This window comes from Euwallacea fornicatus, chromosome 33, assembly GCF_040115645.1.
Source record: "Euwallacea fornicatus isolate EFF26 chromosome 33, ASM4011564v1, whole genome shotgun sequence".
NCBI lineage: Eukaryota > Metazoa > Arthropoda > Insecta > Coleoptera > Curculionidae > Euwallacea > Euwallacea fornicatus.
Genome location: NC_089573.1, coordinates 64,171 through 75,986, shown reverse-complemented (window position 1 = coordinate 75,986; position 11,816 = coordinate 64,171). Strand labels below are relative to the sequence as shown.

The 11,816-nt window shown below is 34.2% G+C and overlaps 3 protein-coding genes across 5 annotated transcripts; 1 reads left to right on the top strand and 2 right to left on the bottom strand.

The window, feature by feature from the left end:
* Positions 1–94: 94 nt before the first annotated feature.
* On the bottom strand, positions 95–1,322 carry LOC136348477 (peptidoglycan-recognition protein 2-like). Its single transcript, XM_066299317.1, has 4 exons — positions 1,165–1,322; positions 653–879; positions 392–503; positions 95–339 (listed from the first exon to the last, which is right to left on the bottom strand). The coding sequence occupies exons 1-4, from the start codon at positions 1,220–1,222 to the stop codon at positions 152–154; spliced, it is 585 nt and encodes a 194-aa protein (XP_066155414.1). The 5' UTR covers positions 1,223–1,322; the 3' UTR covers positions 95–151.
* Positions 1,323–3,169: 1,847 nt separating this feature from the next.
* LOC136348583 (uncharacterized) lies at positions 3,170–3,962 on the top strand. The gene is made up of 3 exons (XM_066299516.1): positions 3,170–3,317; positions 3,369–3,590; positions 3,643–3,962. The coding sequence occupies exons 1-3, from the start codon at positions 3,240–3,242 to the stop codon at positions 3,895–3,897; spliced, it is 555 nt and encodes a 184-aa protein (XP_066155613.1). The 5' UTR covers positions 3,170–3,239; the 3' UTR covers positions 3,898–3,962.
* Positions 3,887–11,746, bottom strand: LOC136348581 (serine-rich adhesin for platelets-like). 3 transcript variants are annotated; one of them, XM_066299510.1, is made up of 11 exons: positions 11,623–11,746; positions 11,000–11,192; positions 10,189–10,288; positions 9,846–9,959; positions 7,937–9,795; positions 7,627–7,821; positions 4,773–4,805; positions 4,516–4,713; positions 4,406–4,467; positions 4,211–4,347; positions 3,887–4,156 (listed from the first exon to the last, which is right to left on the bottom strand). In XM_066299510.1, the coding sequence occupies exons 1-11, from the start codon at positions 11,641–11,643 to the stop codon at positions 4,063–4,065; spliced, it is 3,006 nt and encodes a 1,001-aa protein (XP_066155607.1). In that variant the 5' UTR covers positions 11,644–11,746; the 3' UTR covers positions 3,887–4,062. The 3 variants fall into 3 exon arrangements, with proteins under 3 accessions (XP_066155607.1, XP_066155608.1, XP_066155609.1); XM_066299511.1 differs by lacking the exon at positions 4,773–4,805; XM_066299512.1 differs by lacking the exons at positions 11,000–11,192; positions 11,623–11,746 and adding an exon at positions 10,563–10,652.
* Positions 11,747–11,816: the final 70 nt, after the last annotated feature.

Genomic DNA, 11,816 nt, shown 5'->3' with positions numbered 1-11,816 from the left:
TATATTAATTATTAGTAAGCCCCCACGAATTCCTACTTGATGTTATCCAAAAATAGCATTCCGATTTTCGAAGAGATTGCATAATAATAGTAAACACAGTATGACGGGTTTTATATTATGTTTATGAGTTTCTTAAAGATACCTATAGCCGTTATTCGGGATTGGCAACAAAATGAGACATGTTCTTAACAATATTGAACAGGCTATCTCCAGGGCAGAGGGTTTTTGTTGCCTGTCTGTGGCCAATTAAACTGTAATTCATGGCAATATTTTGTTTTTCCACCCCGCAGCTGATAAGGGCTTCCAATGCCTGGAGCTGAGAAGCTGACGGAGAATTTTCTGGAAATGTCCGTATAATACTTATTCTTAACTAAAAACCAACCAAACAAACCTTGAAATTTTCCAATAAGACTTATTCCAATACTGCGATAATTCCACCCTCTGGCATGAGCCCCAGCGAGCCCCCATCCTCGCCCCTCATAAACAGTTCCCTCACTGTCAATCTACATATAATAATATATATAATATCGATTTGAATATACTTAACTTCTAAATAATTAATCGAAGATTATCTAAAGGTGATATTGCGAATTATTTCGTAAAACTAATTTGAAATCCTTAAGCTGTACATAACAAGTATTGAAAAAATTACCAAGAAATTATATCCAATATCGTCCCATCCTTTGGTAGATTTGTGGTAATGTTGGATGCTTTTAACCCTTTTTGTGCAGGAAAGTGTGGAAAAGCATGACGGGGTATCTGTGTGGTGTACCACTACTATCGGTGCTGGATTTTCGGCTAATGGCTGAATTTTATTCGCTTTAAGAGCACCCCATTGCGTCCTATCTATTATAGCTGGGCAGAGGCTGATTTTCTCCGCTAAGCAAATTAATATTTGAGGCAAAAAATTACAATAAAAGGTATCAACTCTTTTTATATACCTAGTAAGTTTTTTTATATGATTAACCGAATTTATAAGGAAAAACTTTTAAAGTGCGGTTTATAGAGGTTTCGTGTTAGTAGCAGCAAGCATTAACTTTTCATGACGCTGCGCTATAAATTAAGACCTTTAGTGCGTCATGCAGTAGAAATACCTTATACTTAAAATGGTAAAAATATAAAGGGTTTGAGTTTCAAGGGTAGTAAAATTAATAGCTTACTTACCACCAAATATGCAGAACAGGGAGATTGTCACTAATGTAATCACTACGTATCGGAACATCTTCACAAATTGAATTTAAATTCGCATGAAGCATCTAGTTATATTTTTCACTACTAATAAAATCAGCAATGTGAATCTCAATAATATACTGTTTAACTATTGCGATAACCTTTGATGTTAACAAAAACAAGTAATCACATTTGTTTCTTATATAAGGTTAAAAATATGCCATATTGCAATTCAGTGATGATTACAAATTTGTGTTTAGGGTATTCCCCACAATTAATTATACATTCCTATAAATTGTAAATAAAAATGTTTATATTCTCTAAATACAAATAACTGAATTTAGATAACACTGATTGCACGGAAATTTTAAATCACCATTGATAGCGTGTTTCAGTTTTAATCTAAGTTTTTTAGAGGGTGGTAAAAAACTGCAAAGAAACTTTCAGAGACTATTAGTCTTTACCTCCGAATCACTCACAAATCAAATAAGAAATGTAATTATTATCTACATAAGCAAATTTTCCGTCATCCTATTATCAAGAACAAGTAAACTATTTTTTTTAACATTCTAGGTTATAATTCTTCCATATATTTGTAAAACAGGCATTAACAAAAAACTAAGTGTGTTGAAGTGTTTTAATTGAAATTCTGACGTATTTACATTAAATGGTTTGTATATTTCAACATTTCTCATAAAAGTCCACTTGGGTGAGCTCTTAAAACAAAAAACCCATCTAAAATTCTTCGCAGCGCATTTCTGGTTTTTAATACCTGAAATTCGAATTTTTCGTTCATAAATTATTTTGCCTATTCAATTAATTACTTGTTTGCAACCATTATCCAGGTATTTGTAGATACAAAGGATATAGCATAGTATTTTTGTGATAATTATTAATGACTGCAATATATAGATTTCCGAATATTTGAATTGGATGAACTACAATGAGAAAACAGTCAAATTTGTTAATTTTAAACTACCTGTGTATTGATTATTGTGTAGTCTTTCAAATAGTGTCCCAACTTGAGTTTTTTACCATCTTCTACAAAGATGCAAGTTGAAACTAAAACGGAATGTGTATAATATTTACTAGTTTCCAATTACCGTGTAATACAAGTATATGTATATAATTACATTGATGTATCTACAGAGATTATTTGTCTCGCGCCTAAAATTACTCAGAAATAGAATAATGAAGTAATTACCTTCCTAAGCAAAATTTTTTTCTTCACCATATTATCAAGAATTAAAATATCTCTCAACTTTTTTATAAAAATTTTAAAAGTATAATAATGTCTCGGCTAACTTTAAGCGTGTGATAGTGCTATCTTATCGTAAAACACTTTAGGCTATAGTCGTTCCATAAAGTTATGCAATTCATTCTTAAGAGAGCGGAGTTGTGAAATCTGAATTAATCGGTTGCCCCAGTTAGAAGAAAACCGGTAGCATATTATGCAACGAGACTGCAAACTTGTAATTATATGCCACTTATTTTCGATTGTTAAACTTGCTTGTCTGTTAGTCCAAGTTCGACATGTTCCTGCGACTATTTCCCACCACATTTCTCTTTTAATTCGTTCAAATAGCCTGGAACCATTTCATTGTCGATACATAATGGCTTAAAAGTTTTTTTTATCTCTTATGCATGCAAATGATTATGGCACCAATGATAAAATTGGGACATTTAATACTTTTGAGGAAAAAATCCTATTATAGATGCTATTACAATTCACCGGTCTCTCTGATATATAAAAATATAGGAATGTAAGAAAAGCACAAAAATGCTCTTATGGTCTGTTCTCATATCAAGAGACCATAGAATTTCCCTAAAATACCCTTTCGCGTACATGTTATCTAAAGATCATGGTAACCTATAAGTATAAACACGGACCAATTATTTTATATTTAGTTGTACGGCACATATGTAACTTGTGCATATTGCACCACTTCAGATTTTTCTTAATAAATGTTAGCGAAAGTTAAGTTTAGTACCGAACATTTGATGCTAAGTCACTAGATTATTTCGATATTTGAGCGGGTACGGTTCGGTACTATTGGGGAACGTTCACAATGATTTTTCGAAACATGTATTTGATGGAAAGTTTTATTACAGTGCTGCTCATAGTGACTGTTACCGGGTTTACTATAGTACGTAAACGTTAGCTTTTTCTACCCAACTTCTACACATAAAAATTATAGGACGCGGGATATGAGCTTTTAAATCCTGTTTACAACTCCTACCAAGTATCTGAGCCAATAGTGCGGAAGGAAGAGAAGAAAGACAAGCAAGACTTTTCCAAGATTCCTGGAATTGCAGGGCACGATTATCCCATCTACCACTCAGTCCCGGAAACCAGCTTTTCCTGCAATAAAGTCCCTGCTCTTCCCGGCATGTACGCTAATGTTGAAACCGGCTGCCAGGTAAGTTTCCTAGTTTTAATCATTTTAAAGTTTTAAAAGCAATATTTTTTAGGCTTATCATGTGTGCCATGATGGTAGGGAGGGTGAGCAAGGCTCCAAATTCCTCTGCACTAATGGTACCCTCTTCAATCAAAAAGAGTTTGCTTGCGATTGGTGGTATAACGTAGATTGCCACGCAGCTCCTAGCTTTTACAGCTTGAATTTAGATCCCAAAAAGAACCCGTATTTTCAGAAGCCAAAAGAAGAAGAAAAACACCAGGAGCAAGCTGGCGAAGAAGTAGAACAATACATAAAGGTTTTTGTTTAATTTTCGTGTATATGTATATTTATGTTAATTATTTATAAAAATAAAATGTTTCTTATAAAGTTTAATTAATTTTTAAATTAAACACACATAGTTACGAACTATTATATAATATCAACACTGTCAGTCCATGATATATAGGATATCTAGAGCTGTAGGCCCTTTAGTTCATCTTTCTTCGAAAGATCTTAGTTCAGGACTGATTGATCGGCCTGTAATGGCCAGTATGTCAGGTATTCGTTTAATTATCTCGTAATATTGCCTGAAATTCATGATTAAATAAACAAATATTACAATGCCAAATATAAGTTCTCACCCTCCATTTATTACTGGTGGAACCTCTGGTAAGGAGTAGGTTCTTCGAGGACGCGAAAAATAATATCTACTAGTACTAGTTCGGTTCTGCCGAGGCATTATTAAGGACGGAGTCATGGATAATACTGAACTTTCCGCCTGTAATAGCAACGTGTTGGCTTGATATTGTCAGATTGATAATATAATCTAGACTAACCTTGTTGATTGTATCTTTTGAAGTTGGAATTTTAGGTAGAATTTCTTCTCTTTTGTGTCTCTCTGAAAAACGCTATATAATTAAGGCAAAAAATTTGGAAAAAAGCTTGCCTTTGGAATATCGCTTTTGGACATTATTAAATCTAGGTTGTTCAATTTTTGGGAAACGAAACGAGTTGTCGCTATTTTCTTTTTCAAAGCTAGAGCTAGAGCTACTTCTATGTTTTTTGGGAAATTTTAACCGCATTTCGACATCCGGAGCTAGCTGACCATAAGTGTTGGACCCGCTTATTGTCACCGACCATTCTCCTAATGAAAAGCAAATGTTTAAATCTCATCTCAACATCATTATGTAAAGTATCACATACCATCATGGAGATATTTCAGGGGATCACAGTACTCTGCAAAATAATAAAAAATGTTAAAACACCCATGGTCAAAAACGTAATATTTTCGATGTACTGGGTGGCAAAGTTTCACATTTTGTACATATTTTGTATTTTTCTGATAAATGTTTTAAGACCTTCTACAACAAAATGTGAAAATCGTCGGTAGCCATATACAGGATGTTATTTTTAGTCATGTACTATTTTATGCTCTGCATACATTTTTTTGAACACACTGTATGAGTTATGGCACTAAAATTAAATCAATTATTTAATTCTTTAGCTGTTTGGTCTATTACAGTATTTTCATACCTTCCGCCGTTTTAGTAGAATTAGCAAAAAAAAATCGATGTAAATTAAGAATGTAAAGGAAGTATAGATAAAATAATCATCCGGCTTAGTTATTAACTATTTGAAGCAATATATAACATTTAATAAAATTTGTTAAAATAAAAATACATCTAAAACAAAACAAAATTATAAAAAATGTCGTTTACAAAATGTGATATAATAGAAATAAGCCAATGAGCTTATTTGTGATTCCAGAAAAATATCAATTATGGGGATGTATATGACACTAATGAAACAAAATTTTGAAATTAGTGACAACTCGCCGCTTTTCTGAGACACCATGTGTATAGAGTCCTAAAATGTAATTTTTTTTAATGGAACCACACGCATTTTTTTACTTGATAGAATCCTCTCTTGATCGTGTGTTACTTTCTAGATGTTTTTACCGTAAAATACAGTGACTCGAAAGTAAGACGTTTTAGAAAAAAATTTAAACATAAGCATTTTACTGAAGGTAGATTTTCATAATTATATGATGAATTCTTGTATAAGGTCACCTTAGCAGGCACGAATACAGATTTAACCATGAATGCATACAGGATGTTCACAATAACTTTAAATTTCACCTTTTCAAATTCAAATTTCTTAATTTGTTTAAATAAGACAGTAATATAAAAAATAAATAAAGAGATATTGTTTTATACCAAAATGCAAATTGAAATTTCTTTTGCCCTATGTTATAAAGAACATGCCATTTTATCTAAAAAAATAATAATAAAATAAAATAAAAATTGAAGTTGTAAAAATGAAAAATAAAGTTCTTATTGTGAATATCATGTATGTATTTTTGGTTAAAATAGTGTTTGTACCTGGTAAGGCGATCTTATATAAAAATTTATCATACAGGGTGTCCTCGAATTACGTGGCCAAAATAATACCGCAGATTGTTTGAGTGAAAATAAGTCGATTTAACTAAACTTCCCTCAGTCCAAAAGTTGATAATTATGAAGCTACAGGGTGTTAAAGTTGAAAAAAAAATCACATTTTCTTTAATATCTTTCGATTTCTTTGAGTTAATTTCACGAAATTTCATATTTGAGGGTGTTTTAGGATACGAAATTCAAATTTATTAACGATTTAGTTGTTTCTTCTAGGGGGTGCCACAAGCGACCATTAGGACACATTTAAATCTCTGTAACTTTTTCGTACCACGGTGTATATTATTTTGGTATTTAAAAACCTTTTTCCCTACCTTTTATACTTAGAAAAGGTATACTTTATTGACGTCGCTAGAAGCAACGGTTTTGGAGAAAAATGCATCTAAGCCTGATGATGCATGCAAATTACCTTAAAATTAGACGCCTTTCAATATTAACAAAAGTTTTCCGATTTGGAATTCTACGGAAAGGATATTTTTCCTTGTAAACTCGTACACTTTTTTGACTATTACAACGGCAAAGTCCATAAACTAACAGCATATCCACCATTTCAGAATAAGTGAATTTATTGGCCATACTTATGGATATTTACAGGAACAAGAAGCGAAACTGACAAGAAAAACTGAGGGCTAAATAAAAAAACTGACATTTGAGAAACAAATTCAAGTGTTAAAATGTCAATTAAAAACATAGCCAACTGAGTTATTTACTTAAAAGCGCTAACGCAAATATGCAGCGCATTAGAATTATGCGTTTTTCTCCAAAACCGTTGCTTCTAGCGACGTCAATAAAGTATACCTTTTCTAAGTATAAAAGGTAGGGAAAAAGGTTTTTAAATACCAAAATAATATACACCGTGGTACGAAAAAGTTACAGAGATTTAAATGTGTCCTAATGGTCGCTTGTGGCACCCCCTAGAAGAAACAACTAAATCGTTAATAAATTTGAATTTCGTATCCTAAAACACCCTCAAATATGAAATTTCGTGAAATTAACTCAAAGAAATCGAAAGATATTAAAGAAAATGTGATTTTTTTTTCAACTTTAACATCCTGTAGCTCCATAATTATCAACTTTTGGACTGAGGGAAGTTTAGTTAAATCGACTTATTTTCACTCAAACAATCTGCGGTATTATTTTGGCCACGTAATTCGAGGACACCCTGTATAATTATGAAAATCAATTGCAATATTAATTTTTCTATGAGGCACTGTAAATGTAATTATTTTTCTAAAACGCCCTGATTTCGAGACTTTATCTTACTGTAAAAATGTCTATAGGATGTAAAATAAGATCAAAAGAGGATTCTATCATGTAAAAAAATGCAGGTGGCCTTGTTTAAAAAAATAACACTGTATGACGTCTTGCTTTTTTGGAACATCCTGTAGGCTTATCACTAATTTTAAAATTAATCTTTACTAGCCTCATATACATCCTCATATTTAATTTTTTATGAAACCATAAATAAACTCCTAGGAGTCCCTGTAGTTCAAAAATGGTGCATTTTTAACCATGTGTCTATTAGCAATTTGAAAATATTTTACAGAGTACTATTACTCCATGAAATATATTCATTACGATATGTTGCCCTCTATAATGAATCTTACCCGTAGACCTTTTTCTCTCCTCCTTTTTATCCCCTCGAGGATGCTGAACCTCACCAAACGAATTATTGTACGAGGAAAATCCAAACTTTGTTTTATTTTCAATGTTATTCAAAGCTCTCTTATCCCTGATATTGACAATTTTCTCTTTCTTTACTTCTTCAGCCCCTTTTCCTGTGTCTACCAAATCTTTTTTTCCTTAAACAAAACCATTTTTTATGTGTATTTATCTATCCTTATTCGCTATTTGAGTGCTGTGTGGGGCTGGTGTGAGTGATTTAATACTTTTGATAATGTCTAGAAATATTTGTACCTTCATCTGAGGTGCTTTCAGGAGCCTGCAAGTCCTTTTGTGCTGTATACACGGTAACCCATCTTTTTGGAACTGATGAAGCCAAAAATTTTTTCTCCTCGTCAATATTTCCATTTCCAGCGTCATTGTCGTTTTTACTTTCCTTTATTTTAGGAATTTTGCTGGTAGCATCGGTGTCGGGATTGGCGTTTCTGATGTCCTCGTACTTGGCGGCTTCTTCATCATGCTGAAGGGAATCGATTAAAATATTGGCAATCAGTTGGTCTATTTTATGATCTGAAGGTCTATTATTGTCCAAATCTAAATAACTAGGTTTATCAAATTCAGTCTTCTTCGGACTACAGGTGTTTACAGGCACAGGAATTTTTGACTTTCTTGGTGTGTCGGGGATTTCCACGTACTCCATCACGTGTAGAATCTCAATTCGTTTTTCCGATGAACACTGTTTGGTTGGAGAAAATTTAGCAGTTGACTGTGAAGGCTGGGAGTCTTTCTTCCTTGCAGAAGGGGATTCTTTTGCTGAAGATCTTTTAAGTAATGCTATACTTGGAAGAACTGGTTTACTTCTCTTTTTTGGAAGTTGATTTACAATATTCAACGAGCTTTTAATCATATTTACATTACTAGTAGTCAACGGTATAGAGTGCCTATATTGCTTCAATTTCTCCTCTCGTTTTTGCTGTCTTTCGGTGAGCTTCTCTCTCACTTTCATTGGCAATAATTCAGAGACACTTTTGGTCTCCTTATCCCTATTATCCTCTATAGGAATAAAAAACATGGAAGACTTTCTAGAACTAGTTGAGCTAGTTGCCTTTCGTCCTTCTGGCAGCAACTGTTCTACATCACTAATGCTCGCGCGACTCTTGGATACATTTCCGGGTGAGCTGAAGTCCTCTAAACTATCAACAAAACTTGCCGTGTCAGACTCTTCTTTATCTTCCTCACTCGTGTTAACCTCCATTGAGGTCGTTCGCGGAACTGCAGAGAATCTGGGTACACTTGGGGGACTGACGCACGGGTCAGGCTTCCCGTAGGGAGATCCAGCTCTTACTTTACTTATGATCAATTTCTCCACATGTGGAAGGAGATTAGCGTTTTGCGAATCAAAGGAGAATTTCGGGGCTTTGTCTAATTTTATTTCAGCGGAGTTATCATCGTAAGTGACGATCGCATTGCTAATGCTGATATCTCCATGAGGCTTAGTGTTAACGTCTTTCATAACTTCCTTAAATATCACATCCAGAGTGGATTGGCTGAGGCAAACGTTTGATATCACGTTTAGGTTAGTTATAGTTCCAGTTTGCACAGCACTTTCTTGGGTTAACCTAGATGGATTGCCATTGTCGTCATTTTTGCTAGTAGTCCCACCACTAAAGCTGTTTGAGTAAGCTGAATCACTATTTGAGCCTGACACATTGGTGTAACTCGATACTGTATACTTCGTGGGGCTTTCCCTAGTCCCCGAGTAAGAGGTCTTGGATACGCTTTTCAAGGCGGAGGTACCATTTCTTTTTGGAGAAGTTTTGTCTTCGCATCTACTACTCGAGGACCTGTTAGGAATTGAGCTGAATTTCTTATGTAACGGTAAATCGAACTTCCGCAAATGCTCAGGGCTGGAATGAGCAGAGCTGAGAGACTGGGTTGAGGATAGTCTTTTATATGAGTGTTGCCACTCCTGGAAACTTCCCGATAGCTTACTTTTATGGGTGTCACCCCAAAGCCTTCTCAGCAAGGTTGATTTCCTCATTAAATTTGAATCCTTTTTCCTGCATAAATTCGGATCGCTGGAGCACTCCGCTCCTTTATCCCACTGTTTGGTTTCTTGAGAGTGATTCGCACGTTCCATTGCTAAATTATGTCTAAAAAGTATGTTTTTTTGAACAATTTTGAAAAATCAGAAAACACTTACTTTCTCATTATTTCCTCAGGTAAACTTAATCGACGTCTCTGGGGGATTGGTGATCGCATTTCTGTCGATAAAGACTTGTTATGTTCCATATCGTTGACGTCAAAGGCAGGAATCCTGCGAACAATTCAACAGATTGATGGACACTTAACTACCAAACTCGGTGATCATTTGACACAAATTGTGTGGTGCTGTTTAATTCTAAAAGTATTTAATCATATTGAATTAATATTGTGCTTTAAGGTTTGGTGGTAGATCACCTTAATATGAATTGATGTTTTGGAATGGCTCGCACAGACAGGAAAATGGGAGATTTGTTATTTTCGTGTGTGAAAATCAAATTTACCTGAGAGGTGGAAATTCGGGTCCTTGCCACGCGTTTTGCACTATAGATAAAATCTCTTCTAAAGTCAAGCACTTCCTCCTCTTGAACGTTGAGAACAGCTCTAGCAACATAAATAATACAGACAAAAAGATATGGTTTTACGAACACTGATAAAAATTTTATAAAAATTGCCGAGGAAAATGAAACATTTCGTGATAGAGTTAAAATGGACTGATTATATTGGTCGATATTTTGCTTAGCATGCGGATCTATATTGTATACGCAGTGGTAGAGGCGAAGGTATGTACCTACTAGGAGCAAAAAAAATGAAATACAAAGCAAATTTGGGTTTCAAAATGTTAAAATTACAGGCATGTTATTGAAATATTAATTACCTAGAAGTCTTATCAAGGCTTGACTATCTTAATGAAAGAGCTGCTAACTTTTAAAATAGGACAATAAAACAATAAAAATATGTAACACAGAAGTAGCTTCTATAAATTAGACACGCAATGAGTTTTAACAAATGAGAACTATTAGCAGAGATAAAAAAGCGTTGGTGACGGCTATGATTTCCTAAAGAACGTGAAAGAAACCATTGAAAGGTTTTTCAATGGTGAACGACATTTGTTCGTGCTTCGTCTTTGTTTACTAAATGAAAACTAACTCCACTACTTTCTCGTTTTGTTTAGTCAGTGTGGTGCTTAGGAGAAGGAATTGATTTTTCCTAAAATATCAAATAGGACGTTTGCAACCTTGAGAGTTGACGTTCGAAGAAAGTGTTGCCATGAAAGTGCTGTTGTATGTATTTAGGAACTAAATGATGTATTACCTGTAAAATTTAAAATCCAAGCAGCTTTGTACCTCTGCCTCTTATTGCGCCCAAATCGGGACCCAGAGCGGGAAGGAATGGAAAAAGTAAACTGTCGTCCAGACGGCGCCGTTTGGGTCTTTCCAGGCGACGACACCCCTCGAATGAAAAAAGCATCTGATACACAAAAAGAGCAAAGCGGCTCCTCATAGCACTAAAACGCAATAAGGAAACTGTCAGGGAAACTCATTTCATTAAATTTTCATTATAGGTAATATGCAAAGCAGATGCCATTACTGAAGCCATTCTCCAGACTTAATTAAGTACCCACTTGGAAGCAAATGGTTTTCATCAAGGCACCAGAATTTTACTTTAATTGCTGAAAAGCTGACTAAAAGCTGTTAAAGAAGTTAAGATAACTTAGAAATTATAGGAAAAACTAGAATTTTTATGTGTGCACAGTTTGATTGTGGCTAATTATAATTATTAATTAGTGACACAATGGTGAATGCAATGTTAATAAATCTCTATTACAGCCCCGAAGAACTCACTAGGGACGTGTTATTGCATTTAGTCTCTTTGATTTTCCTTGACATCATTGATCAGATTTTTTCATGAATACTTAACTACATCGAAAGTCTTACCTGGAAATATCCGTCCTTCATTTTTACACTCTGCTCTAAAATAATTCGAATTCTGCATTACTTCTGGCAGCGTAAAAACGTATCACTGGAAGTCGTTGTGTCGGCTCCTTTCTAAAAGCTCGTACATTTTGCAATTTATGAACTATGCTGGAAATAATAGTATCATTCCGTGCGCGACCCAAATTTTAGTTATA

Coding starts and splice junctions, on each gene's coding strand:
- LOC136348477 (XM_066299317.1), bottom strand. CDS start 1,222: ATGTTCCGATACGTAGTGATTACATTAGTGACAATCTCCCTGTTCTGC. Junction 880..1,164: donor CCTGTTCTGCATATTTGGTG/GTAAGTAAGCTA, acceptor TAATTTGCTTAG/CGGAGAAAATCAGCCTCTGC. Junction 340..391: donor TCTTATTGGAAAATTTCAAG/GTTTGTTTGGTT, acceptor GGACATTTCCAG/AAAATTCTCCGTCAGCTTCT.
- LOC136348583 (XM_066299516.1), top strand. CDS start 3,240: ATGATTTTTCGAAACATGTATTTGATGGAAAGTTTTATTACAGTGCTG. Junction 3,318..3,368: donor CTGTTACCGGGTTTACTATA/GTACGTAAACGT, acceptor TAAAAATTATAG/GACGCGGGATATGAGCTTTT. Junction 3,591..3,642: donor ATGTTGAAACCGGCTGCCAG/GTAAGTTTCCTA, acceptor AATATTTTTTAG/GCTTATCATGTGTGCCATGA.
- LOC136348581 (XM_066299510.1), bottom strand. CDS start 11,643: ATGAAGGACGGATATTTCCAG. Junction 9,796..9,845: donor CCTGAGGAAATAATGAGAAA/GTAAGTGTTTTC, acceptor CATACTTTTTAG/ACATAATTTAGCAATGGAAC. Junction 4,157..4,210: donor CCACCAGTAATAAATGGAGG/GTGAGAACTTAT, acceptor CATGAATTTCAG/GCAATATTACGAGATAATTA.